Source organism: Halichoerus grypus, chromosome 7 (genome assembly GCF_964656455.1).
Source record: "Halichoerus grypus chromosome 7, mHalGry1.hap1.1, whole genome shotgun sequence".
Taxonomy (NCBI): Eukaryota; Metazoa; Chordata; class Mammalia; order Carnivora; family Phocidae; genus Halichoerus; species Halichoerus grypus.
The window spans coordinates 152,514,318-152,541,306 of NC_135718.1; the positions used below are offsets into that span (position 1 = coordinate 152,514,318).

A 26,989-nucleotide genomic window follows, 5' to 3' on the forward strand; every position below is an offset into this window, starting at 1 on the left:
TCTAGAAAATCAGTCAGTTGTGGTAATTAACACAAATAATGAGGTTTTCCTGTCAATATTCTCCTTGTGAGACACAGACTCCATCTATAGACACCTGGTCTGGTTATAGAAGAGATATACCATGCTGATTCTTTTAGATATCATCCCAATTTTGGGTTTAGGAAAAAAAAAATCCGACTTTACAGTAACAGTAAGATGTTACTGCTATTCCCCACCATCAGGAGATATAACAATTGCTTTGCAGAAATAATGCAAATACTTGTTGTAAGGTCAGAGAATAAAGAATTTAGCTGAGAATGGTGTGGATAACCAAGGCATTTTCTGGAAGAGAGAATTGTGAGGCATGGCTCGTGATGAAGGAAAGATACCAGGAAGGGCTGGCAAAACTCTGAGAAAGACATTTATAAAAAGACAGTTCAGGGGCGCCTGGGTGGCTCAGTCGTTTAGCGTCTGCCTTCGGCTCAGGTCATGATCCCAGGGTCCTGGGATCGAGCCCCGCATCGGGCTCCCTGCTCAGCGGGGGGTCTGCTTCTCCCTCTTCCACTCTCCCTGCTGGTGTTCCCTCTCTCGCTGTGTCTGTCTCTGTCAAATAAATAAATAAAATCTAAAAAAAAAAAAAAAAGACAGTTCAAAATTTCAAAAGGAAACAAGTCCCAATTTTATACTTCTCTTGGGAAATGCAGAGTTTGGGTTTGAATCCCTTTGAAAAGGAGGTCTCGATAGAGAGTAGCACATGACATATGAAAATACCCAAGATGGTTAGGATCTAATACAACAGGACTGTACCTCCTCAGCAGGGAATAAACTGATTGTTTATCTTTGTTTTGAGAATGAAAGCTACTATATTTAAAAACAAATACCATCCAAATTCCACAAATTTAAGGTGATTTTTTTTTTGTATAATCACATGTGAGATGGATATTTCATTCTCATTAGGATATCAAAATATTATATTTCTCCTTAAGTTTGATGGAAGGTATATTACCATGCAGTAAGAAAGAATCATGGTATCTGTCGCATCCCTAATGCCTTATTCCAGGGAACCAGTTGTATGAAGCTAACCAGGAACTGCAATTCAAGAACACTGCAGAAGACTTGGAGCGCTGGCTGGGGGACGTGGAGCAGCAGGTGGCCTCTGAGGACTACGGGAAAGGCCTGACCGATGTACAGAACCTACTCAGGAAACACGGCTTCCTGGAGTCTGCTGTGGGCACTCATCAGGTCGGTTGCCAGTTCTCTGGTGATGGTAGACCAGAGCGCCCGTACATGCCCTGAGCACACTCATAATAAGTAACTATTGAAAGAGAAAGAGAGCAAGAAACCAAAGGCAAAAATTCCAAAATTTTAGTTGGTCAGCTGACCCTTCCTAATACCCTGTCTGGTATAGCCATTGTCCTGGGTGCGGTTGTCAGAACCCCATGGATGGGGTGGCTTTGTGGGCTCCCCTACATTGGGCTTCGTATTCAGCTCATCACTCATGATGAGCTCATCACTCATCACTCATCACCCGCTGCGTATGGGACCTTTGGTGCATCTTTTCACCTTCTCATATCTCTCTATGCTCATCTGTACCACAAGGTCTGGACAACATTGCCTCCTCCTGTTCTGGCATTCTGTGAGTCAAAGCTTGAAAATATCTTTAATCCTACTGCTTTATATTTTATTTAAGAATATTGAAGCCTATAGCTGTGAAGTGACTTCCACGAGGTCACAGAGAAAATTGGCAACAGGGCGAGGACTAGGATGTGGATGTGTAGGCTCTGAGTGTCAGGGTTATTCCCCTGACATCCCACCAGATTGTCACTTGAATTTATCCAGTAAGTTAGAGTGTGGACATTGGGTGATTTTCTGGAGAACCCAGTAGAGAACCCACTTCTAACTGACTCACTTTTGCATCCATGACTTAAAAATGACTCTGTTGTTCCCTAGAAAGTCCTACTGATCTGTCCTGTTAAAATACACTTTTATCATGTCTGCTCCTTGGATTAAATGGGAAAGACAGAATAATCTACGGGAAACAGAAAACAGGAAATGAACCCAGTCTCTTAGATAGCTCTGGGGATGGCTTGGTGGAGGTGGAAACAAGGTAACAAAACAGTGAGATTCCTTTTGGAAACACCTCATTTTATCTCCTGGGCATTGTTCCTGGGATGCCACAAACTTCAGGCTGGCAAGTTTCTGTGTTAGTTACACCTGCAGCTCATTTGCAAGGGAGGAGGGTGGGAGAGGAAGCAGACAGAAAGGCTCCCTCTGTTTTCCTCCGGGCCACGGTTTATTAACACTCTCTGACAATTAACTACAGTTTATTAACACTCCCGGCAGTTAAGACTCTGTATATGTGGTTTCCCTGATTTCCTTGGCACACTCTATATATATTCTGTCTTTCTGAAATGAGCCTTAAGAAGTACTTTCCTATAAATAGCTCTTGGGTGATGACGTGGTCCTCAATTCAGCATCCCCTGCCACTCTGTCCCACGGATGTGATTAGAAGTCGTAACACAGTACTGGGGGGAGCTGATTCTCCCCGAAGCCTCCCCATGCTGAACCCCCACTCCTTTCTACTAAATGATGGCAGTTCCTGACATCTGTTCTATCTCTCCCTCAGGATCAGGTGGACACCCTCACAGACCTGGCAGCATATTTTGAAAAAATAGACCATCCTGATGCTGGGGACATAAAAGCAAGGCAGGAGTCCCTGGTGTCCCGGTTTGAAGCTCTGAAGGAACCACTGAGCACCCGGAAAAAGAAGCTCATTGACTTTCTCCACCTGCATCAGATCTGCAGGGATACAGAGGATGAGGAAGCCTGGATCCAAGAGACTGAGCCCTCAGTGGCTTCCACCTACCTTGGTTAGACCCTGAGCATGAGCGGGCGTCTCCATAGGAGAAGACCAGGGTGTACTGACTGTCAGAGAGATCTGGGACAACCTGGGACGTGGTCATGGGGGATACAGTTGGCTCTCAGCTCTTCCCCTTCACACTCAGGAACCATTTTCCCATCTTCCATAGAAGATTTTGTTAAAACTCATACTGAAGAGTTTACCTCTTAAAGCAAACAATGAATAGTGCCATGAATTGAAGGCCTCTGGGAAGAGGTGGAGGGCTCAGCCTTTTGTTATTTGCTCTAACTTAAGTTACCGCCAAGGCCCTTGGCTGAGCCATCATGGTTGGTGCTTGAGGTCCTAAATAATTTTGTCCATAGTGTCAGTGCCTCCCTTCTGTGAAGATCTGAGTTGCTACAAGGAGAAAAGGGGTGGGACAGCAGAGAAAGTACATACCTTCCTTTCCTTTGGGAGCTGTCCATTATTGCTAGTGTTAGGATACATGTGGAATGCAAACTTCATACCCACATACTGGGGACATCTATGAGGAGCTGATGATGGTGACAGTGGAGGGTCAAGTCTAGGAAAACTTCTAGAAGAGAAAAGACTTTTGAAGTGTGGACAGGCATGGAGAGCTTCTGGAAAGTCATAGGGAAGGGAATTTTGAAGGGAAGGGGGGAACACATGGATGGGAGATAGGGAGTTGACATCTAGAAATGGGGGGCTTCGAAGGTGAAGGAAATTAACAATGAATAGCATTTAGTTGGTGCTTGTTAATGTTAACAGCAAGGGAGGCATTTTTTATAAGTTATTTCTAATCTTTACAAAGAAAACTTTAAAACATATAACACACCATTTTCATGGTGAAAAAATACCAAGTTAGAGGATTTAATAACTTTCTGATATGCATAGGAAGCAGTAAGTGGAAGATTCTGCTTTTTACACTATAATATGCTGAAACAAAATTGGTTGCATGATATTGAAAGTTCTAGTTGAAGAGTTACTTGCCTTTCTACCTATACAGTGACATATTTATTATCTTTTGTAAAATAATGAATTGAATTTTTTCAATACAAAGAGAAAAAGGGAAGAACAACCCCAAGCAGAGTTAATTCAGACAAATGGTATAAATTTCAGGAAGCCCACTCAGGGATTACAGCCTCAAAGGGAAAAACTTGTAGGTCCAAGAGTTATAAAAAGTAGAGTAGCCTCTTCTTATTCCATACACTAGAACAATACCAGCCTTGAAATTATTTTTCTCTGTAGGCAAGGACCTGATTGTCTCCAAGAAGCTTCTGAACAGACACCAAGTCATCCAGGATAACATTGCCAGTCATGAGCCACACATCCAAGCGATAACGGAGAAGGGAAACAAAATGGTAGAGGAAGGTATGTATGGTTCAGGTTGAATTGGTCAATCATCACTATGTTAAACTTAAGGGAAGAAGTTTGTTCAATTTTAGGGCTTCATGGGAATTTAAAGATATCCGATTCATGTTCCCTTTCAATGCAGAAATTCCCCTTGGTCATTTCTGACAGATACAATGATGATAAAATATTGCTTATATATTCCAATAACAGGAACCTCCCTACCTCATAAACCAGTCATTTGTATTCTTCGGTTAAGGCAAAATTATTAAATAAAATATTTTTATGCTAATAATCAATATGCTCTTCCGTACAAGTTTTAGAATTTAGAATTGAAGTTATAAAGCCCCAGAAAACAAATCAGGTCCTTTTCCTGCATGGGAATTTCCAGATCTGTGAAGACTTGCCTTAGATCATTTACATTTATTTATTTTGATCATTTACATTTAAAGCAATTATATTCTTGATAGTTAATAACACCATTTCTTTTTTTTAAATTTTATTATGTTATGTTAATCACCATACATTACATCTTTAGTTTTTGATGTAGTGTTCCATGATTCATTGTTTGCGTATAACACCCAGTGCTCCATGCAGTACGTGCCCTCTTTAATACCCATCACCAGGCTAACCAATTCCCCCACCCCCCTCCCCTCTAGAACCCTCAGTTTGTTTCTCAGAGTCCATAGTCTCTCAGGGTTCGTCTCCCCCTCCAATTTCCCCCCCTTCATTTTACCCTTCCTACTATCATCTTCTTTTTTTTAAGATTTTTTTTTAATTTGTTTCAGAGGTACAGGTCTGTGATTCAACAGTCTTACACAATTCACGGTGCTCACCATAGCACATACCCTCCCCAATGTCTATCATCCAGCCACGCCAACCCTCCCACCCCCCACCATTCCAGCAATGCTCAGGTTGTTTCCTGAGATTAAGAATTCCTCGTATCAGTGAAATCATATGATTCATGTCTTTCTCTGATTGACTGATTTTGCTCAGCACAATACCCTCCAGTTCCATCCACGTCATTGCAAATGGCAAGATTTCATTCCTTTTGATGGCTGCATAATATTCCATTGTATATATATACCACCTCTTCTTTATCCATTCATCTGTCGATGGACGTCTTGGCTCTTTCCACAGTTTGGCTAATGTGGACATTGCTGCTATAAACATTGGGGTGCGCGTACCCCTTTGGATCCCTACATTTGTATCTTTGGGGTAAATACCCAGTAGTGCAATTGCTGGATCGTATGGTAGCTCTATTTTCAACTTTTTGAGGAACCTCCGTACAGTTTTCCAGAGTGGCTGCACCAGCTTGCATTCCCACCAGCGGTGTAGGAGGGTTCCCCTTTCTCCGCATCCCCATCAACATCTGTCATTTCCTGACTTGTTAATTTTAGCCATTCTGACTGGTGTGAGGTGGTAGCTCATTGAGGTTTTGATTTGGATTTCCCTGATGCCGAGTGACGTTGAGCACTTTTTCATGTGTCTGTTGGCCATTTGGATGTCTTCTTTGGAAAAATGTCTGTTCATGTCTTCTGCCCATTTCTTGATTGGATTCTTTGTTCTTTGGGTGTTCAGTTTGATAAGTTCTTTATACATTTTGGATACTAGCCCTTTATCTGATATGTCATTTGCAAATATCTTCTCCCATTCTGTCAGTTGTCTTTTGGTTTTGTTGACTGTTTCTTTTGCTGTGCAGAAGCTTTTTATCTTGATGAAGTCCCAATAGTTCATTTTTGCCCTTGCTTCCCTTGCCTTTGGCGATGTTTCTAGGAAGAAGTTGCTGTGGCTGAGGTCGAAGAGGTTGCTGCCTGTGTTCTCCTTTAGGATTTTGATGAACTCCAGTCTCACATTGAGGTCTTTCAACAGTTTTGAGTCTATTTTTGCGTGTGGTGTAAGGAAATGGTCCAGTTTCATTCTTCTGCATGTGGCTGTCCAATTTTCCCAACACCATTTGTTGAAGAGACTGTTTTTTTTCCATTGGATATTTTTTCCTGCTTTGTCAAAGATTAGTTGACCATAGAGTTGAGGGTCCATTTCTGGGCTCTCTATTCTGTTCCATTGATCTATGTGTCTGTTTTTGTGCCAGTATCATACTGTCTTGATGATGACAGCTTTGTAATAGAGCTTGAAGTCAGGAATTGTGATGCCACCAGCTTTGCTTTTCTTTTTCAACATTCCTCTGGCTATATGGGGTCTTTTCTGGTTCCATACAAATTTTAGGATTATTTGTTCCATTTCTTTGAAAAAAGTGGAGGTATTTTGATGGGGATTGCGTTGAATGTGTAGATTGCTCTAGGTAGCATTGACATCTTCCCAATATTTGTTCTTCCAATCCATGAGCATGGAACGTTTTTCCATTTCTTTATGTCTTCCTCAATTTCTTTCATGAGTATTCTATAGTTTTCTGAGTACAGATCCTTTGCCTCTTTGGTTAGATTTATTCCGAGGTATCTAATGGTTTTGGGTACAATTGTAAATGGGATCGACTCAATTTCTCTTCTGTCTTGTTGTTGGTATATAGAAATGCCACTGATTTCTGTGCATTGATTTTATATCCTGCCACTTGACTGAATTCCTGTATGAGTTCTAGCAGTTTTGGAGTGGAATCTTTTGGGTTTTCTACATAAAGTATCATATCATCTGCAGAGAGTGAGAGTTTGACATCTTCTTTGCCAATTCAGATGCCTTTGATTTCTTTTTGTTGTCTGATTGCTGTGGCTAGGACTTCTAGTACTATGTTGAATAGCAGTGGTGATAGTGGACATCCCTGCCGTGTTCCTGACCTTAGGGGGAAAGCTCTCAGTTTTTCCCCATGAGAAAGATATTTGCTGTAGGTTTTTCATAGATGGCTTTTATGATATTTAGGTATGTACCATCTATCCCTATACTCTGAAGGGTTTTGATCAAGAAAGGATGCTGTACTTTGTCAAATGTTTTTACTGCATCTATTGAGAAGTTTATATGGTTCTTGTTCTTTCTTTTATTAATGTATTGTATCACATTGATTGATTTGTGGATGTTGAACCAACCTTGCAGCCCAGGAATAAATCCCACTTGGTCGTGTGAATAATCCTTTTAATGTACTGTTGGATCCCATTGGCTAGTATTTTGGTGAGAATTTTTGCGTCCATGTTCATCAAGGATATTGGTCTGTAATTCTCCTTTTTGATGGGGTCTTTGTCTGGTTTGGGGATAATGGTGGCGTCATAAAATGAGTTTGGAAGTTTTCTTTCCATTTCTATTTTTTGGAACAGTTTCAGAAGAATAGGTATTAATTCTTCTTGAAATGTTTGGTAGAATTCCCCTGGGAAGCCACCTGGCCCTGGGCTTTTGTTTGTTGGGAGATTTTGATTACTGCTTCAATTTCCTTAGTGGTTATAGGTCTGTTCAGGTTTTCTGTTTCTTCCTGGTTCAGTTTTGGTAGTTGATACATCTCTAGGAATGCATCCATTTCTTCCAGATTATCTAATTTGCTGGCATAGAGTTGCTTGTAATGTGTTCTTATAATTGTTTGTATTTCTTTGGTGTTGGTTGTGATCTCTCCTCTTTCATTCATGATTTTATTTATTTGGGTCATTTCTCTTTTCTTTTGATAAGTCTGGCCAAGGGGTTATCAATCTTATTAATTCTTTCAAAGAACCAGCTCCTAGTTTTGTTGATCTGTTCTACTGTTCTTTTGGTTTCTATTTCATTGATTTCTGCTCTGATCTTTATTATTTCCCTTCTTCTGCTGGGTTTAGGCTTTATTTGCTGTTCTCTCTCCAGCTCCTTTAGGTGTAGGTTTAGGTTGTGTATTTGAGACCTTTTTTGTTTCTTGAGAAAGGCTTGTATTGCTATATATTTTCCTCTTAGGACTGCCTTTGCTGTATCCCAAAGATTTTGAACAGTTGTGTTTTCATTTTCATTTGTTTCCATGAATTTTTTTTAATTCTTCTTTAATTTCCTGGTTGACCCATTCATTCTTTAGTAGGATGCTCTTTAGCCTCCATGTATTTGAGTTCTTTCTGACTTTCCTCTTGTGATTGAGCTCTAGTTTCAAAGCATTGTGGTCTGAAAATATGCAGGGAATGATCCCAATCTTTTGGTACCAGTTGAGAACTGATTTGTGACCTAGGATGTGATCTATTCTGGAGAATGTTCCATGGGCACTAGAGAAGAATGTGTATTCTGTAATAGCACCATTTCTTTAAATTCCTTTTTTATGTAGTCTCAGTATCTCTCCTCTTGGCTTCTCATCTTCAGAAACCCCTACTGCTTAAATATGATGTTCGAAACCAAACATCAAATTCCGGGTATGCTATAAGCAATATAGATTACACCGGATCATCCCTCCCTTGATTCAAGAATAATATGTTGCCAAAAAAAAAAAAAAAGAAGAAGAAGAAGAAGAAATTGTTGCCCACCAGCTTCCAGCTATCAAAAGTATAGTTTAAAATTCACATTGCTGAGCAAAAATTCAGTTCTCAACTGAGGGATTCAAACCTAAAAATGTTTATTTTACTATAACTAGTTGCTATTTTACTATAGTGATTCATCTTATTTTTTTCTTGAAATCTTTAATTGTAATTGTGGATTTCATCTATTTCTTTCAATTCTATCAGTTTTTGTTTCATGTATTTTGAAACTATGTTATTGTGTGCGTATATATTTAGGCTTGTTGTGTCTTCTTAATGAATTAAAATCTTTAACATTATGATATATATTCCTCTTTATCCCTGGTCATACCCTGAAGGCTACTTGGTGCAACTTTAATACAGCCACAACAGCTGTCTTTGATTCACGTTTCCACAATATATGTTTCTCCATCTTTTTGCTTGTACTCTGTTTCTTTATGTTTAAAGCAGATTTCTTATAGAAAGCATATAGTTAGGCTTTGCTTTTATGTTATGCAATTGGGTAATCTCTCCCTTTTAATGGGATTGTTTAGACCATTTACATTTAAAGCAATTATCAATATGGTTAAGGTTAAATCTAGCATCTTGCTATTCATTTTTCTTTGTCCATCAGTTTCCACTTTCTTTGGATTATGTATTTATTATGATTCCATTTTATCTCCATATTTGTTAGCTATAGTTCTGTGGGGTACGTGTGTGTGGGAGATGTGTGCATATGTGTTTATTCTAGAGTAGTAATTCTCTGATTATGGTTTTGTGGGTTTCATATTGATGCTAAGACATTATTTACCTTTTTTATATTCATTCTTTTGTAAGTGCACAGTGAAATTTTCTGTGTGATGTTTGATAATGCCTTTGCTCTAGTGGTTAATAGAATATATACTTAGATATTCTTTTGTTTTAAAATTTTGTTTTGATTTCTGATATGGTGATTATTAATAGATATCACCATATGAGCACAAGCTCTTAAGGGTCCCCAATAATTTTTAAAATTATAAGGGGATTCTTAACTATAGAGAACAAACTAAGGGTTGATGGAGAGAAGTGGGTGGGGGATGGGCTAGATGGGTGATGTGTATATTAAGGAGGGCACTTGTGATGAGCACTAAGTGTTATATGTAAGTGATGAACCACTAAATTCTACACGTGAAACCAATTTTACCATGTATGTTAACTAACTGGAATTTAAATAAAAACTTGAAATGAATAAAAAAATTATAAGGGGATTCTGGGAGCAAAAATTTAAGAGCCACTGTTCTAGGATTTAAGTATACATCTTTAATGCATCACATTCTGACTTTATAAAATCATACTATTTCATGTGTAGAATAAGATCCTTAAGCAGTATGTTTCCATTTCTCCTATTTTCTCCTTTGTGTATTGATGTCACACATTTTAATTTTACATATGTTATAAACCCCACTGTGCATTGCTACTAATTTTGCCTTACCAGTCAATTAGCTTTGAGATTAAGAATGGAGAAAAAAACCCTTTTATATTTATTCACATATATTCACATATTTCTCTTCTTTGTTCCTTTGACTACATTGATATTTTTACCTCATAATTTTTCTTCTACATGGAGAGTTTTCCCTAATAGCTCTTGTAGTGCAGGTCTGCTAACCATAAATCCTCTAAGTTTTGTTGGTCTAAAGACTTCATTTTTGAAACACATTTTTAGTAGACGTAAATTTTTGATGGATAGTTTCTCTCTTTCTGGACATTAAAGATGCTGCTACATTGTCTCTTGACTTGTGGGATTTCTGAGTGAAGTCTGCTCTCACTCCTATCTCTGCTCCTCCATGTGTAATGTATCTCTTTCCTCTGTTACTCTTTTAAGCTTTTTATCACTGGTTTTCAGAAATTTTATTACAATATAACTTGGTGCAGTTTTCTTTGTGTGTTGAGCTTGGCGATCACTGAACCTCTTGGAACCTCCAGGGAACACTCTTAAGCTGGAACTGATTTAGCAATGGGTCCAATACTGAGGTGTAATTCTTCTGGTCCACTTTGGTGGGAGCTGATGTTAACTACCCACAGCCCTATGTGAGTCTTGGGGATTTGGGCTTCCACCTTTTCCATCCCCTTGTCCTCACCTCGAGGAGTCTCCTGACATGTGCGTGCAAGTCTCAAACATGTGAGGGCACCCCCCCCCCACATCTCTGAGGCTCTGTGTGTGGTGCGCTTCCTTGGCCCCCTGCTCCTCGAGCTCGGGTGTTCCTACCTGCCCTGGCTCACTCTGCCTGCTCAGCTCAGTGTGACAGCCGGTTCTGTGTGACGTCACCCCCAGCCCTATAGCCCAGAGACTGCCCTGCACATGGGGGCACATCTCATTTCTTTCCCTTCTCTGAGGAGTCACAATCCTCTGCCTGTGGTCTGAACATTGTCATATGTTGCAGTCTGTCCTGTTTTCTATGACCTGGGAGAACAGGTCCTGTGGTGATAAATCCCTTCTGGGCGGAATTGGCAATCAGCTGGATTTTCTGTTTACTCTAGAGAATACATGTTTTTGGAATCCTGGGCAGGACCCACACCTAGGTAATCTGTTTTCAAGTCAGTTTACCACAGACTATACCAGCCCCTTCACCACCACACATACACACCCATCCTCCGTGAGCACCTCCCGATGTTCCATCTCATGACATTCTAACTCCCAGGAATTTAGGTAAATTGCTACACTGGCAACATAAAGCAGCAGCCTCATTCCTCCCTTTCTCTCTCCCAGGTCACCAGAGGATTAAAAGATAGTGATGTTACTGAGGGTAATACTCACCCTTTCTATAACTCCTCCATAGGGCACTTTGCTGCAGAAGATGTGGCCTCTAGAGTCAAGAGTTTGAATGACAATATGGAGTCTCTCCAGGCTCGGGCTGCCAGACGGCAGAATGATCTTGAAGCCAATGTCCAGTTCCAGCAGTATCTGGCTGACCTGCATGAAGCAGAAGCATGGATTCAAGAGAAGGAACCTATTGTAGACAACACTAACTATGGGGCTGATGAAGAAGCAGCTGGGGTAAGGTGGGCTTGGGGGTACACATTGTCTAGTACTCACCAAATGGTATCAAATTAGACTGTGGGACAGCTATAGGTTCTGTGAAATTATTTGGGTGTTTCCAGAGTGATAACCTTTGGCCTTTCCTTGGTTGGGATAACCTCAGAATTGACACAAATCCTAAAAGGCACACTACATTTTCCTGATCCCACAGAGATTCATAGATTCCTTAAAGATTATCTAAACCCAAAAAGGCATGACCAGAGATCCATGCCTGTCTTGGTCCCATCCTAAATTTTCCAGAATAACCTTGGGATTTCACAGACCAACCATGGTTCTAAGATGTATACAGTTTAATTACTTTATTGACATAAAATTAGGCAGACATGTTGGAACAAGAACCTCAAAGGTCATAGTTACCCTCTATGTCCACTTCTTGTTTTGTTCATTGTCTCGTGATAAGCTGGCATAGTATTTAACAAACCTTCAGCACTAAAAATAATTGCAGTGGGCATCTAAAGTTATGCTAGTGTTTAATACCACAAAATACATCATTAACAACATCCTCTTCTAGCTGTGATGTGTGTTGATAAAACACTTGTGCAATTGTGACTTCATTTTAATTAAAGCAAATGTATTGAATATATTGAAATTGTTGATCATTTAAATCCTATTTTCCTGATACTTGCAAATTTAGAGTTAAACAACAACAACAACAACAAACCCTCTTTATTATAGATGGAAATTGTCTCTTACCCGGAATAAGGACAATTGATATAGCCCAAAATAATAGCTGAATGACCCCCAGGAATGCTTAGTGCTCTTCCTGTATTCAATTCTAATGATCCTTCAACAACAAATCCAGGCTCTTCTGAAGAAGCATGAGGCCTTCCTGGTGGACCTGAGTGCGTTTGGGAACAGCATGCAAGCCCTGCGGGACCAGGCAGCGGCTTGCCAGGTGAGAAGGCGTAGAGATGCCAGGAGCCACACTCCTCGCCAGATGAAATGGGATTCTCTTTACTACTGGCTTTTACTTCTAATAACCCAGGAAACAATTGCAAAGGAAATACTAAGTTCTATGGGCCTTATAAGCAGGAATGGTAGCTTCTTTTTAGCATTTACCGAGATTTAGTTCACAGGGCGTTCTTGGTGAGTGCGATCACGTGCTCATTGATATGCTCTCGCTTTCCATCTTCCTTCCTTTTATATTTCCATTCCTATTTCTTTTTTTTTTTTTAAGATTTTATTTATTTGACAGAGACACAGTGAGAGAAGGAACACAAGCAGGGGGAGTGGGAGAGCGAGAAGCAGGCTTCCCGCGGAGCCGGGAGCCCGACGTGGGGCTCTATCCCAGGACCCTGTGATAATGACCTGAGCCGAAGGCAGATGCTTAACGACTGAGCCACCCAGGCGCCCCCATTCCTATTTCTTTCTAGACCCCTCTATATACACCTCTCCTTCTTATAGTCCTTCCTGATTCCTTGTCTTCCTTCTTGGTCTTTTTTTATATACTTATTAAATGTCGACCTTACGCAAACTTGAATAAAAAATAATCCTGACTGCAGGAGAACTCCAGTCTACTAGAGATCAGAAAGTTCAGCAAATAGGTGCATATGATAGATATATGGACAGGAGAAAGGGTCTCAGGGGAAGGAGTGTTCCCCTCACCTGAAATAAGAATGTTGGAAAGTAGGAAGATTCTCACAGCTAAGGTGAACCACTTTATCTGAGTTATTTTTTTTTAAGGTGGTTTACTGTGTAGACAAGGAGAAGGGCTTTTCTAGTCAATAACCTATGAGAGCAAAGGCGCCAAAGCACAGAATAATCAGGTGTATTTGGGAAATGGGTAATGCAAATGCTGGAGAAGGTGAGGATGGCCGGGAGCCTGAGCCCACGCTGAGAGCTTGTCCTGAATTGGGGCAAAGCTGGGACCCCCTAAATGACGTGAGCGCCCCCTTGCGGTAGCAGAGGGAAAAAGAGAGACACCTGGTGCAGCCTTTCTAAGGAGAAGCTCTGAGTCCACACCTGGGAGTAGACAGCAGACGTGGGCGGGACATGGCAGGTCACCATGTGTGTGTGGAGCCTGTGCGCCGTGCCTTCCTCAGCCTGCACGGTGGAGCCTAAACAAGAACAGATGGTGTTTGCGTTGTGCGTGTTGAGGAAACACCATACTCAAAGGATATACCATCAGAAGGGTCTGTAACGGGAGGCACACACCTTCCACTCTGATCCGAAAGAGGGGTGGGCCACCACTTACAAAGTCATGTTGTATTCTGTTCATTCTCTCAAAGGTATGATATTTGCAGAAAGCATAAATCAGAGAAGGCTACACCTTGGAGAGCAGGTTGCTTGTTAAAGAGAGAGTCAAGATCTCTGATCTCAGTTTACAGTGTCAGTTTTTACAATTCTGTGGCCTTTCCTGTGCTCTAGGTCACCCATCTCTAAAAAAAAAAAAAAAAGAAGCCCACCTTTCGTTGACGTAATAATTTAAGGGTGAAGGGGGTGGAAGGGTTGTCAGTGGAGGCCTGGGAAATACAGAAGGTGATGAGAGATAGTGGGTCTTTCACTTTCTCGAACAGTCTTCTGAAGTGTTGGTGCGTATAATCCTCTGTTACCTGCTTTACAAACTGGTGGCTTAGAGCACTCACTATGTTTCTGACCAACTACACCCTCCCTTGCTCATTCTGTGCTCGTGTTCCCCGGCCTGCGTGTGCCCTCGAGGGTCAGGGTGGAGCGGTGTGTCTGAGAATGGCATGCTGCAATCTCCCCCTTGCCGGCAGCCGTGTGGGAGGGTCCAGCCCGAGGCTCTCCCCACCCTGGGGTTGAATAGAGACGTGTTTCCAGCGGGTGACTGACATGATCTGCTTCCTGCTCTTGTTCAGCAACAACAGGCTGCGCCAGTGGAGGGCGCTGCTCGAGAACAGAGGGTTGTGGCTTTATATGACTTCCAGGCCCGCAGCAATCGAGAAGTCACCATGAAGAAAGATGATGTCTTAACTCTGCTCAGTTCCATCAACAAGGTGACTTTCCCTTCTAACCTTCTTCCCATCAGTAAGACAACTCCTCCACGGTCAACTCTCAGTCCTGCCAGATATCCACATTTTGGCCAAACGACATTTTTCTATCACCATCTCTCTTAAATAACCATAATTTATTGAGTAGTATCTTTCCTCCAGGTATTGTGTAAGATCCTATATATATCTTTGGGGTTATAATACCAATGACAGTTAACAAAATGAAGACTCAAAGAGGCTAAGTAAGTTGCCCAAAGACATAGAAACTATGAATGACAGTTTCGTGATACTAAATTATCCCTTTCTCTTCATCTCTGTCCCTGTTCCATGCCAATGGTCCCAGTGCTGGAACAGCAATGGCTGGGGAGAGGAGGAACCTGAAAAAAGAGAAGTCTTTTGTCAACTTGGTTTCCTTTAATGTGTGAGAAACAGGTCTGTGAAAGAGCCTGTGAGAATAGGGACAAGATATTGGCTCTTTTCATAAGAGCTCAAATGATGTTTTTACATTCTAATGATTTCCAAAAATTATTGGGAAGAAAAGAAGAGAGTTTGGGATATTGTTGCCCTGAGGCAAGTGAATTTTAGAGAGGCAGGATGGATGGTCCGTGATCAAATAGGCTATGGGCCAGTCCCACTTTGCTCAGGCTTCTCCCTGTCATCACGTCGTGCTCCGAGAATATTGACTCCAAAGTGTTAGTTCAGTAACACACCCTAATTGCTCTGTGGGGCCCAGGGTGATACTTAAACACAAAGCATCCACATAAGTGAGTTTCAGGGCCATGCACAATTTTTAGGTACTCTGGGAAAGGGATGGGGAGGACATGCCCGCGCCCCTGTAGCCTGAGCCTGCGCCTACAGACTTAGTTAGTTCTGAGAGTTGAAGCCTCTCTTATTTGTGTTTTTTCAAGAACTAAGGAAGGAGTGGGGATCTCTCTCTCTCTTTTCAGGACTGGTGGAAGGTGGAATCTGGTGACCACCAAGGTTTTGTGCCTGCTGTCTATGTCAGGAAACTGGCTCAGGATGAGCTTCCTACTCCCGCGCAGCGGCAGCGAAGAGAACCAAGCAGCATTGCCCAGCGCCAGGAACAGATTGAGAACCAGTACGTTTTAGAGGCAGGAGAACTGGACAGTACTTGGCTAAACATTTCTTACTGGCAAAGACACTTCTCATGACTCTGCAGCTGTTAAATTAGAGATGCCATTGTAAATTCTCAGATTTTAAGAGCTAAAAGTAAACTTTGAGTCCTTGAAACACTTCAGTTTTTCTATGAAAATGATTAAGTCAATTGCCTGAGATCAGGCACTTCATAGAGCCACTCCTTCCGGTTCCCTGACCAGTGTTCTGAGGGTTATCGAACATCTGACTTCCACATGAACTTTGTTTTCTCTACCAGGCTGTTTCTCACCCAGCTGTCGGCAGGCATGTGAACATCTCATGTCTATAGAATAGGGGAGGGGTGATGCCAGTCACTATTGGAATATTGATATTTGTATTATTTTTAATGGAATCCTGTGTGTTTGTCTCTCTGCTCTCAGTGCTGTTTTCCTCCCAGTTTTATTTCTTCCCCTCCTCTGTTCTTCTTTTGATTTTCCCTCTCTCTCCTTCTGGCCCCTTTCACTCTCCCTGCTTCCACTCTTCAGTGTTTCCTCCATGTTTCACGACACCGTTCCCATTCTCTGTTTCTGCACACAGGTACCACTCCCTCCTTGATAGGGCAGAAGAGCGCAGGCGTCGTCTACTGCAACGCTACAATGAGTTTTTGCTGGCCTATGAGGCTGGCGACATGCTAGAGTGGATCCAAGAGAAGAAGGCAGAGAATACCGGGGTGGAACTAGATGATGTCTGGGAGCTGCAGAAAAAGTTTGATGAGTTCCAAACGGTGAGAATGAGCAAGGTTCTCCTCCAGATGGCTTTCAGATGGTGACCCTGTTTCTGTTTATCTCAGACCTCTTCCTAAGTGGTTCCTCAACTTCACATTTGCTAAATATCCTTCCCAGAGCTGCTGAGAGTCCCACGTTTCAGATCTCCCTCTGGGTATGAGAGATGGGAGGAAAATACAGAGGAATTAGTGGCCTTGGTTCTTCAGCCTGTGGTCCCTGCCACTCCCAGACCCTCCTGGGAGTGCTGTCTCCCTGAGTTCTTCAGCACTAGCTCCACACTGTGCTGCATTCTGGGATCCCAGGTTGAGGTGGGAGGCTGTGAGACTCTTCAGAAGCTCTACCTATGGGGCAGAAGCTGGGGTGGAAGGTGGGAAGAAAAACTTGACTTTACAGCTAGTTTCTAAGATTCTACCCACCTAAAACCATCCATCCTCAGTTCTCACAGATTCATTCCATATGTTAGCTAGAAGGGAATATAAACCTCTTCCTTCCTTTCTTTTTCTTATGATACCTTCCACATAGAATTCAAGGCAACACATAGATAGATGATACATGGGATAGATGATGATAGATAGATGATAGATAATAGATAGGTAGATAGATAGATAGATGATAGATAAATGGATAGGGAGATGATAGATGATTGTTAGATGGATAGATAGATGGATAGATGGATGGATGGATAGATAGATGATAGATACATAGATAGATGATGGATGGATAGGTAGATAATGGATAGATGATGGATGGATAGATAATGGATAGATAGACGATAGATAAATAGATAAATAGGGATTGTATATACACATATGGAATATATAAGGAAAGAGGAGAGTGAAAGGAAGGGAAGCAAGGACAAAATTATAAAAGAACACCAAGAATGACACTCCCACGAGGAAGCTCATTTAGAGGCCTTTGTACAATGTAATGGATGATATCATCCCCATAGGCATTGCGATGAGCTCCTCAGAGCTATTTCTTACAATACACCTTAACACAAGCAGATTGCAACTTAGTCTGTGAAATTCTATAGAAGGCAGAGGAGTTTGTATTGGTAGGTAAGCACAGGATGCGGCTCAGGTAATCTGGGAGAGATTTTTAAGAAATCTCGGAAATTGGATGTGCTCCACACTCCAGAAAAATGGCAGCTCTCTTGCCAAGTTCTCAATAGCCATTGGGGTCAGGGAGTTTAAAGCTACTCTTCTTAGTGGCAGATTGGAGGGCAGCTTCTTGTGCATTGCAAGTAAGGTTAGCGATATTAATATTTAGTCAAAGTGGAGAAGAGATGAGCAGGCAGGTGTGAAGATTCCTGAGAAGGGAATTTATACTGCTTTGGACAAATTTTCCCACCCAGGATTTGAAGGCCAATGAGCCTCGGCTGAGGGATATCAACAAGGTGGCAGATGATCTTCTATTTGAAAAGCTTCTAACACCAGAAGGAGCTCAAATACGGCAGGTAAGTAAACTCCTTCCATGTTTCCTCACTGCCAGACCGAGCTCTGGGGGTCTTACCTTTCCCTTAAATACACTCAACGTCATATTCCACAGATCAGCTAGGACAGGCAGAAGGTATAAAGCTGGCTTCAGGAAAGGTCAAAGATGATAGTTCAAGCAGTCCAGCCACGTATATATTTAAACTGATCTGAAATCTATAAATTGCAACACATGCCTCCCTCCTACCCCCAACTTCACTTACAGACACAGAAAATTCATGCTCAGATACATGAATATGAAGAAAATGTAGGTAAAAAGCTATGACAGTGGAAAGGGGCTAGTCTGGAAAGTTGACTGGAAGAGACAGGCTCTGACAAAATCTGAGAAAAGAAGGAGAAAATCATAGGTCAGTACAGACAGGAAGTTGGGCATTCTAGACCTGATTTAGATTGGGACCCATGGTTCCATAAAAGATCGAATGAACATGAGTTCAGCTCTCTGGGTTGTCCTAAACCAGGGAAGATGAGTTCTCTGCCTCTTTTCTGGTGGTTAACGTGGGGTAGGAGGGAGAAGGGATGTGCATAGGAATAATTCACTTACTCTATGCAGAAAGTAGAGCTCTAAGCGGCAGTTTGGTTTGGTCAATTCAGGATGCAGAAATATAATAGCTGCTAACTACCAAGGCAACATGTCCCACTCATCTTCTGGAGATTGGGATGTAGTCTCTGAAGCAGCCAACATCAGTTGCCCCTCTAGGGCTGGGGGTTCCATCCTGGAACATCATTTGGGGAAGGAAATTTATCCCTTTCTCAACTGCATGAATGAAGGCCAAGCACAAGTTCTCCAGAGAGGGAAGAAACCTATGTAGTTTCCAAAAGAGATCCCTTGACAACCATGATTCAAACCTCATCGGGTGTTTGGACAACACTGAACTACCTGAGTTAGTTTTCTAGCTAACACCTATTGTGTCTGCCTCTTTTAGGAGTTGAATGCTCGCTGGGACTCCTTGCAGAATCTTGCGGAGGAGCAGCGCCAGCTCCTGGGCAGCGCCCATGCTGTCCAGGTGTTTCAAAGGTGAGAAGGTAACCCTGAGAGGCAGTGCTGCTCTAGCACCCACTCAAAACCCCAGTCTGATTGCTGCGGGAGAGGCCCAGCTATAGTAGGACATGCCTGAGACGGAGATTAGAGGGGGTCAAGTGATTCTGTAGCAGATTCCTTACTCAGCACACGGGGTCCTCCCAGACAACCAGCTCAGATTTTCTAGTGCCTGGGCTTGGATCCTGGCACATAATTAGCAGTTTTCATGACAGGTAATGCAGTCGGAGTAGAGACAAGAGGTTTACATAATTACATTTCTGAACTAGCCGTAGACAGCATCGAGCCACAGATACCACATTGTCTCTAACTGTTGATTCAACCATTTATTACATCTGATTCCAAATCTGTGTCTATGCACACAGCTAAGTAAGCAAGCAAACAAGCCAAATGGTAACCAAACACCTGCGCCGGGTATAAATGCATTTTTGAGTATTCGGAGAAGGGAAACGGACATGCAGAGGGCGGCTCGGCAGTCAGGCCCCCTGGTGGTCTAACCTTGAGAAAATAGCCTCCTTCAGGCTCTGTTCTGGCCTATGGAAAGTGGGAATGGTAACAGTAGCTATGCTTCAAGTAGTTGTTGGGAGGATGAAGCCAGCCTACGTTCTAGCACATCAGGAATGGGGGCGGGGGTGAGTAGAAAGGACTTCCCTGGAGCCGGCTGGGCTGCCTGTGGAATACACTGTCGATCTAAGTCCTTTACTGTCGTGAGCCAGAGAAGCAGATGAGATGAAGGAGCAGATTGAGAAGAAGCACCAGGCCCTCTGTGCTGCCGATCCCGGCTCAGACCTGTTCAGCGTTCAGGCCCTTCAGCGGCAGCATGAGATCTTTGAGAGAGACCTCATGCCTCTGGGAGAAAAGGTGAGACATTCGCTCCCACGCTGTTCCAACACGTCCCTCTTCACATTGACGTGTTTCCATGGCCTCTTCTTTGCTTCTATTCCCCAGTCCCTTACTCTCACATTTCTCCTTCTCTTACTCCATACTTGCTCTTGCACCTGTCCCTAAGACAAGGGCACCAAAAGGACATGGCCAGGACCTGTAATATGGAGGGAAAACATCCTGAAATGACCTCTTTTGTCCAAGTCCTCTTCAGTGGCTTCCAAGTGCCTAGACCATACAGAAGGCCTGCAGTCTCAGACCAGGAGGGACTGGCCACCCCCAGGATGGCCCAGGCCAGGCGTGTTGCAGTTTCCTTCATAAGGAACTGACAATGCTTAATCCTCCTCGGCCTACAAGTAAGCACTGGAACTTGCCAGATGCACTCTGGGATAAATCAGAGGCATCATGCAGCTTGGCCTTATCATGCAGAGTGAAAAGAGCACAGAAAATGTCTATATTGAAAAGATCTTCACATTAAAACTCAGGACCCTTGGGCTCATAATTGATGCTGCCACTAATCAGCAGAGTCACTTAACCATCTGCCTGACACCCTCTTATCTTTTAAAGAAGTATGGTAATGTCAAGTTTGACTACTTCAAGGTGTTATCATGGGTACCAAAAGGGTTGGCATTATTTTACAAAGTAGCAAGATGTTCTCATACCTCCCTGACGTCTATTTGAGGAGTGAGAATTGCAGGGCTCAGAAGTGGTATTTTGCTAAGATTCAGGTATGGCTCTCCTTGGCTGATTCTCAGAGCTCTTGCACCTCCCCAGGTGACCATGCTGGGGGAGACAGCAGAGCGGCTCAGTGAGTCCCACCCAGATGCCGCTGATGACCTGAGGAGGCAGGGGACGGAGCTGAAGGAGGCATGGGACAACCTGCTGAAGTCTTCGGAGGGTCGGAAGGAGAACTTAAATGAGGCCCAGAAATTCTACATGTTCCTTATGCAAGCCAGGTAAAGCTCCAAAGGTAGGCTCCGCCAGGTGGGGTGGGCAATTTCCACGTCTGGCCCCTGCATAGACCTTCTAGGAGCAGCCTGAGTATAGGTGCCCTTCACTGCTGGTTTGGAGGGTACGTCCACATCCAGATCGTACCTCTAGCGAGGCACAAAAAGCTCAGGCTCGGTGGTTCAAGCCATAGAATACCCAAGTTTGAACGAATATGACACTGTCTAGGTCAACCAAGTCAGCCTAGAGCATGCACCATACACGGGGTGCTATGTCAGGAGTTGTAGAATATGGACTTTTCTTTGTACTGGAAAGAGAAGAGCACAGATAACCATGGTCGAACACAGTACAGCCCCAATATGCCTCCTAACAAATGCATGGAACGAGCACACACAGGTCCAAGGGTAAGAAAGGTGTGGTGTGTTCAGGAAGTGGGGGCAGCAAGAGCACGGGTTTGCATGTCAGAGGGCTCAGGACAAGGATCGGGGCGTAAGCTTAGACATGTAGAGATAAAATCCTGGAGAACTTCCGCTGCCTTGCCGGAAGGTCTACACATGATCACAGTGGAGCAAGCAGACACTTTGTCTGTGAAACAATTGCCACGTTCTGCCCCATCACCTCCATCTGCTGGGAGGAGCATTTGGAATTGAGGATCCAGGAAGTAGTGCCTCACAATGTAATACTTTTGAAAAAAAAAAAAAGAAAAGGACTTTCGGTACATAATTGCAGTTGCTCTTGGCAGCCCCCTCCCCACTTCGGCATCTCTGGAAAGCTATAGTTTTTCATACAATATAAATAAATAGCATCCACAGCCATCCCCCAAATCATACCTGCTCATAGCTCTCTGTACGTACAGATTCTCCTCTGACTTCAGACTCCAAGTCAAATGCTGCCTCCTTCCCTTTATGAAATACTTTATGAATAAGTAATACTCCCCCCTTCCGAGCAACTCTGACACAGGCTTTTACTGCTTTATGACCCTTTTATGACCCTCTTTAATACCCATCACCAGGCTAACCCATCCCCCCACCCCCCTCCCCTCTAGAACCCTCAGTTTGTTTCTCAGAGTCCATAGTCTCTCATGGTTCATCTCCCCCTCCGATTTCCGCCCTCTTTATTTTTCCCTTCCTGTTATCTTCTTCTTTTTCTTTTTTTTTTTTTTTTTTCATATAATGTATTATTGTTTCAGAGGTACAGGTCTGTGATTCAACAGTCTTGCACAATTCACAGCACTCACCATAGCACATACCCTCCCCAATGTCCATCACCCAGCCACCCCAACCCTCCCACCCCACCCCCCACTCCAGCAACCCTCAGTTTGTTTCCTGAGATTAAGAATTCCTCGTATCAGTGAGGTCATATGATACTTGTCTTTCTCTGATTGACTTATTTCACTCAGCATAATACCCTCCAGTTCCATCCACATCGTTGCAACTGGCAAGATCTCATTCCTTTTGATGGCTGCGTAATATTCCATTGTATATATATACCACCTCTTCTTTATCCATTCATCTGTCGATGGACATCTTGGCTCTTTCCACAGTTTGGCTATTGTGGACATTGCTGCTATAAACATCAGGGTGCACATACCCCTTCGGATCCCTACATTTGTATCTTTGGGGTAAATACCCAGTAGTGCAATTGCTGGGTCGTATGGTAGCTCTATTTTCAACTTTTTGAGGAACCTCCATACTGTTTTCCAGAGTGGCTGCACCAGCTTGCATTCCCACCAACAGTGTAGGAGGGTTCCCCTTTCTCTGCATCCCCGCCAACATCTGTCATTTCCTGTCTTGTTAATTTTAGCCATTCTGACTGGTGTGAGGTGGTATCTCATTGAGGTTTTGATTTGGATTTCCCTGATGCCAAGCGATGTTGAGCACTTTTTCATGTGTCTGTTGGTTCAGGCTGTTTTTGAAACAATAGGTATTAGCCTCTTGTGTTCTGTTTGCTTTTTTTTTTCTTCTAATCTAAAGTATGAACTCCTCTTTTGCTGTTACATACTTAGTAAGCAACCAATGAAACTTAGGTGTTTGAATAAGTGAATACATGAGTTTTCAAAAGAAAAGACCCTTCTGCCCTAGATCGGATGTCTGTTGTTTCTCCAACAAGAGAAAGGACTCTCTGTGATGCTTCATTTGGGCATCACACAGAATTGCAAATGAGTACATTGTTACTTGACATTTACCCTCTGGGACACGGACCTTAGCTTTCCTTGTCATACCCCTTGACTGCTAACAGTCAGAAGTGGGCCCTGGTCTCATCAACAGTATGGAGAGTGTGTGTGTGTGTGTGTGTGTGTGTGTGTGTGTGTGTGTACATGCGTAAATGTATGTGTGTGTGCATGCGTGAATGTGTGTACATGCGTGAATGTGTGTATGCATGAATGTGTGTGTGTTTGAGTGAATGTGTGTGTATATGCGTGAATGTGTGTGCATGTGTGAATATGTGTGTGTGTGTGTGTGTGTGCGCACGCATGCATGCTGGGAATAAAAGAATAAAGACATACCTTCCCTGAAATTCCATATAAAATAAATCCTTAAACCCAAAGTCTACTCTTTATGTACAAGAATCATTAAAAGTAATGGAATATGGATTGGTCTAGGATTTGAGTGTCCAGATTCTTTCCAGATGTCTGTTTTTACTTATATTACATGGGCAAGCCACTTACATTCTCTAGGCTGACCTCCTCATCTCCAAACCGAAAACAAAAGAGTTCCCAGAATTCTATACAGGATTATTACAAGAACTGAAAGAGATAATATATGTGAAGACATTTTCAAACATAAGAGATGTCATTATTAAGTCAAACAGTGTAAACAACAGAATTCAGTGACTCATCACTTAGATATAACACCCAGTGTTCATCACAAGTGCCCTCCTTATTGCCCATCCTCCATCTAGTCCATCCCCCACCCACCTCCCTCCATCAACCCTCAGTTTTTTCTTTATAGTTATGAGTCTTTTATGGTTTGCTTCCCTCTCTCTTTTTTTCTTTATCTGCCCCCTCTCCCAATGTTCATTTGTTTTGTTTCTTAAATTCCACATATGAGTGAAATCATATGGTATTTGTTTTTCTCTGACTTATTTCACTTAGCATAATACACTCTAGCTCCAGCCACATTATTGAGAATGGCAAGATTTCATTCTTTTTGATGGCTGAGCAATATTCCCTTGTATATACATCCCATTTTCTTTATCCATTCATCAGTCAATGGACATTTGGGCTCTCTCCATAGTTTGGCTATTGTTGATAATGCTGCTCTAAACATTGGGGAGCAGGTACCCCTTCTAATGTTAACTAACTAGAATTTAAATAAAAAATTGAAAAAAATAAAAGCTTAGCAAAATAAAAAAAGGAAACATTTCCAATTGGTTTCTAGTAAATCATCTTTATCACACTTGTCTTTTTCCTGTATCTTCCTTTTACTTGGAATTTTTCTTAAGCACTGTTACCAAATTCTAGAAAGTGTCTGTCTGTCTTCATGTCTATAATTTTATATTTTTGATCTATTTCCTTTTTAAAGATTATTTTCATTCTTTATACACAAGCAGATTCATGTGTAATGAATTTACAATAATAAATTTCCTTTTTAAAACAAACAAACAAAAACCAGTGTGAACAACAAACCCAAGATCTGTGAAGCATATAAAGTCAGATGGAAGGTGTTAATCTAGAAATAGCCAAGGACAGATAGCCCCTGTTGCAAGCTGCAAGGTTTTCTTGTCAATCCCAGTATGTCTATTTCTCTAGGGACCTAGAGAACTGGATCAGTAGCATGGGTGGCATGGTATCATCAGAGGAGCTGGCTGAGGATTTAATTGGCACGGAGATCCTGCTGGAGCGACACCAGGTATGGCTACAAAATCCACAGCCACTGATCACATGACCTCCCAACCTTCCCTCATTTTATGACATTGTTGAGAAGCCATTGGTGCCACCAGTCTCTTCCTATTTCCAACACAGGAGCATCGTGCTGACATGGAGGCTGAAGCTCCCACCTTCCAGGCCTTGGAAGACTTTGGTGCAGAACTTATAAGCAGTGGGCACCGTTCCAGTCCTGAAATTGAAGAAAAGCTTGAAGCGGTCAGGCTAAAGAAAGATGACTTGGAGAAAGCATGGAAACAACGCAAGAGGATGCTGGATCAGTGTCTGGAGTTGCAGGTAAAGCACCCTTGACCCCGTTAAAAAGGATTAGGCTCAGTCTGTTCCTTCTGTGCAAGTTTGCACAGTTCCTGCAGGTGCTCATTTCACTGGGCTTGCCATCCCGTAGGCACAAGGGCATTTCTTGGCTCTCTGCCATTGCGCTCTCATCATTGTGGTGTTCTCTGCTCGTATTCCTGTTAGAAGAGCCAAACAAAGTGGGGATCAGCTCTTGGCACAAGATGAGGGTGATTATAATGTATTTATTGATTGAGAGTTTGGTTGATTGATTCCTGTTGAGAACATGCTGGTTGTGGAGCCCTGGAAACACAAAGATTAGTAAGATAACATCTCTTTTCTGAAGTAGTGAAATTAGACATGTAGACAGACCATTCTAGCACAGCAGGTGATTATTAATAAAACAAAATGTATGAAAGTTTTGAGGTAAAGAAGAGGGAGTGATTAGTGCCAGTGAGGGAAGGGATGAGCGGATCACTGGTGACCCTGAGGGTCGTGGTTATGAGGGTCCTAAAGAAATAACCAGCCAGCATCTGCCAGGTGCAGCATATGGGAAACGCACCCTGGGAATGGAGTACAGCTTAAACAAAAACGTAAAATGTGTTTTCAGGGAAGAGTAAAAGCTCCAGAATAGCTAAGATTCATGGTATGAATGTTTCTTGGAAGAACATAAGCAACCCTTATGGGATCCCTTCTATCAGTGTTGTAGGAAAGGGATGGGTCATTTCCTCTGTCCCCTGGATTGGATATAACCTCTGCCTTCATTCCCCATAGTTGTTCCACGGGAATTGTGATCAGGCTGAGAGCTGGATGCTGGCGCGTGAGAATTTCCTGAGGTCAGAGAGCCACAGTTCCTTAGACACTCTGGTGGCCTTGATGAAGAAACGGGATGATTTGGACAAAGCAATCACTGCCCAGGTAATAACTAATATAAGAGTTCCAATAATAAATATTAGTAATAATAACAGAGATTCTATACATGTATATAGTTCTGTCATTTACAAGTATTTTAATTCCCATTTGCTTCTTACAGAAAACTGAGTTAGACAGGGCAGTTGACACGGTGGCTTAGTCTTACTCAAGTCACTCGCGGCATTGGACCGACTTACTGCAAGCCCAGCCTTTTACAACCTACCTTTTAGAATTGGAAGTGACTTTATATACTGCTTATGCCAACATCCCACCCAATGCAGGAGTCACCCTCTGCCATGGCCATGGGAGGAGTCTGTTCTTTAGGGAGATCAGTACCACAGGAGTCCGTACCACAGGAGCTCAGTACCACAGGAGTCCATACCACGGAGCTCAGTACCACAGGAGTCAGTACCATAGGAGCTCAGTACCACAGGAGCTCAGTACCACAGGAGTCAGTACCACAGGAGCTCAGAACCACAGGAGTCAGTACCATAGGAGCTCAGTACCACAGGAGTCAGTACCATAGGAGCTCAGTACCACAGGAGTCAGTACCACAGGAGCTCAGTACCACAGGAGTCAGTACCACAGGAGCTCAGTACCACAGGAGTCAGTACCACAGGAGCTCAGTACCACAGGAGTCCGTACCACAGGAGCTCAGTACCACAGGAGTCCGTACCACAGGAGCTCAGTACCACAGGAGTCCGTACCACAGGAGCTCAGTACCACAGGAGTCAGTACCACAGGAGCTCAGTACCACAGGAGTCAGTACCATAGGAGCTCAGTACCATAGGAGCTCAGTACCACAGGAGTCAGTACCATAGGAGCTCAGTACCACAGGAGTCAGTACCATAGGAGCTCAGTACCACAGGAGCTCAGTACCACAGGAGCTCAGTACCACAGGAGTCCGTACCACAGGAGCTCAGTACCACAGGAGCTCAGTACCACAGGAGTCAGTACCATAGGAGCTCAGTACCACAGGAGCTCAGTACCACAGGAGTCAGTACCACAGGAGCTCAGTACCACAGGAGTCAGTACCATAGGAGCTCAGTACCACAGGAGTCAGTACCATAGGAGCTCAGTACCA

At 42.8% G+C, this 26,989-nt stretch overlaps 1 protein-coding gene across 1 annotated transcript in view; it reads left to right on the plus strand.

The window, feature by feature from the left end:
* The window catches only part of SPTA1 (spectrin alpha, erythrocytic 1), a 70,933-nt gene that overhangs the window by 18,584 nt on the left and 25,360 nt on the right, over positions 1 to 26,989 (plus strand). Inside the window, exons 16-30 of the mRNA XM_078078482.1 lie at positions 1,040 to 1,221; positions 2,606 to 2,849; positions 4,088 to 4,210; positions 11,385 to 11,602; positions 12,447 to 12,539; positions 14,464 to 14,601; positions 15,543 to 15,694; positions 16,288 to 16,474; positions 17,830 to 17,931; positions 18,892 to 18,983; positions 19,721 to 19,865; positions 20,661 to 20,842; positions 24,586 to 24,685; positions 24,799 to 24,996; positions 25,768 to 25,911. Of these exons, the coding sequence (XP_077934608.1) occupies positions 1,040 to 1,221; positions 2,606 to 2,849; positions 4,088 to 4,210; positions 11,385 to 11,602; positions 12,447 to 12,539; positions 14,464 to 14,601; positions 15,543 to 15,694; positions 16,288 to 16,474; positions 17,830 to 17,931; positions 18,892 to 18,983; positions 19,721 to 19,865; positions 20,661 to 20,842; positions 24,586 to 24,685; positions 24,799 to 24,996; positions 25,768 to 25,911 (2,300 nt within the window). The remainder of the gene's footprint in view (positions 1 to 1,039; positions 1,222 to 2,605; positions 2,850 to 4,087; positions 4,211 to 11,384; positions 11,603 to 12,446; positions 12,540 to 14,463; positions 14,602 to 15,542; positions 15,695 to 16,287; positions 16,475 to 17,829; positions 17,932 to 18,891; positions 18,984 to 19,720; positions 19,866 to 20,660; positions 20,843 to 24,585; positions 24,686 to 24,798; positions 24,997 to 25,767; positions 25,912 to 26,989) is intronic.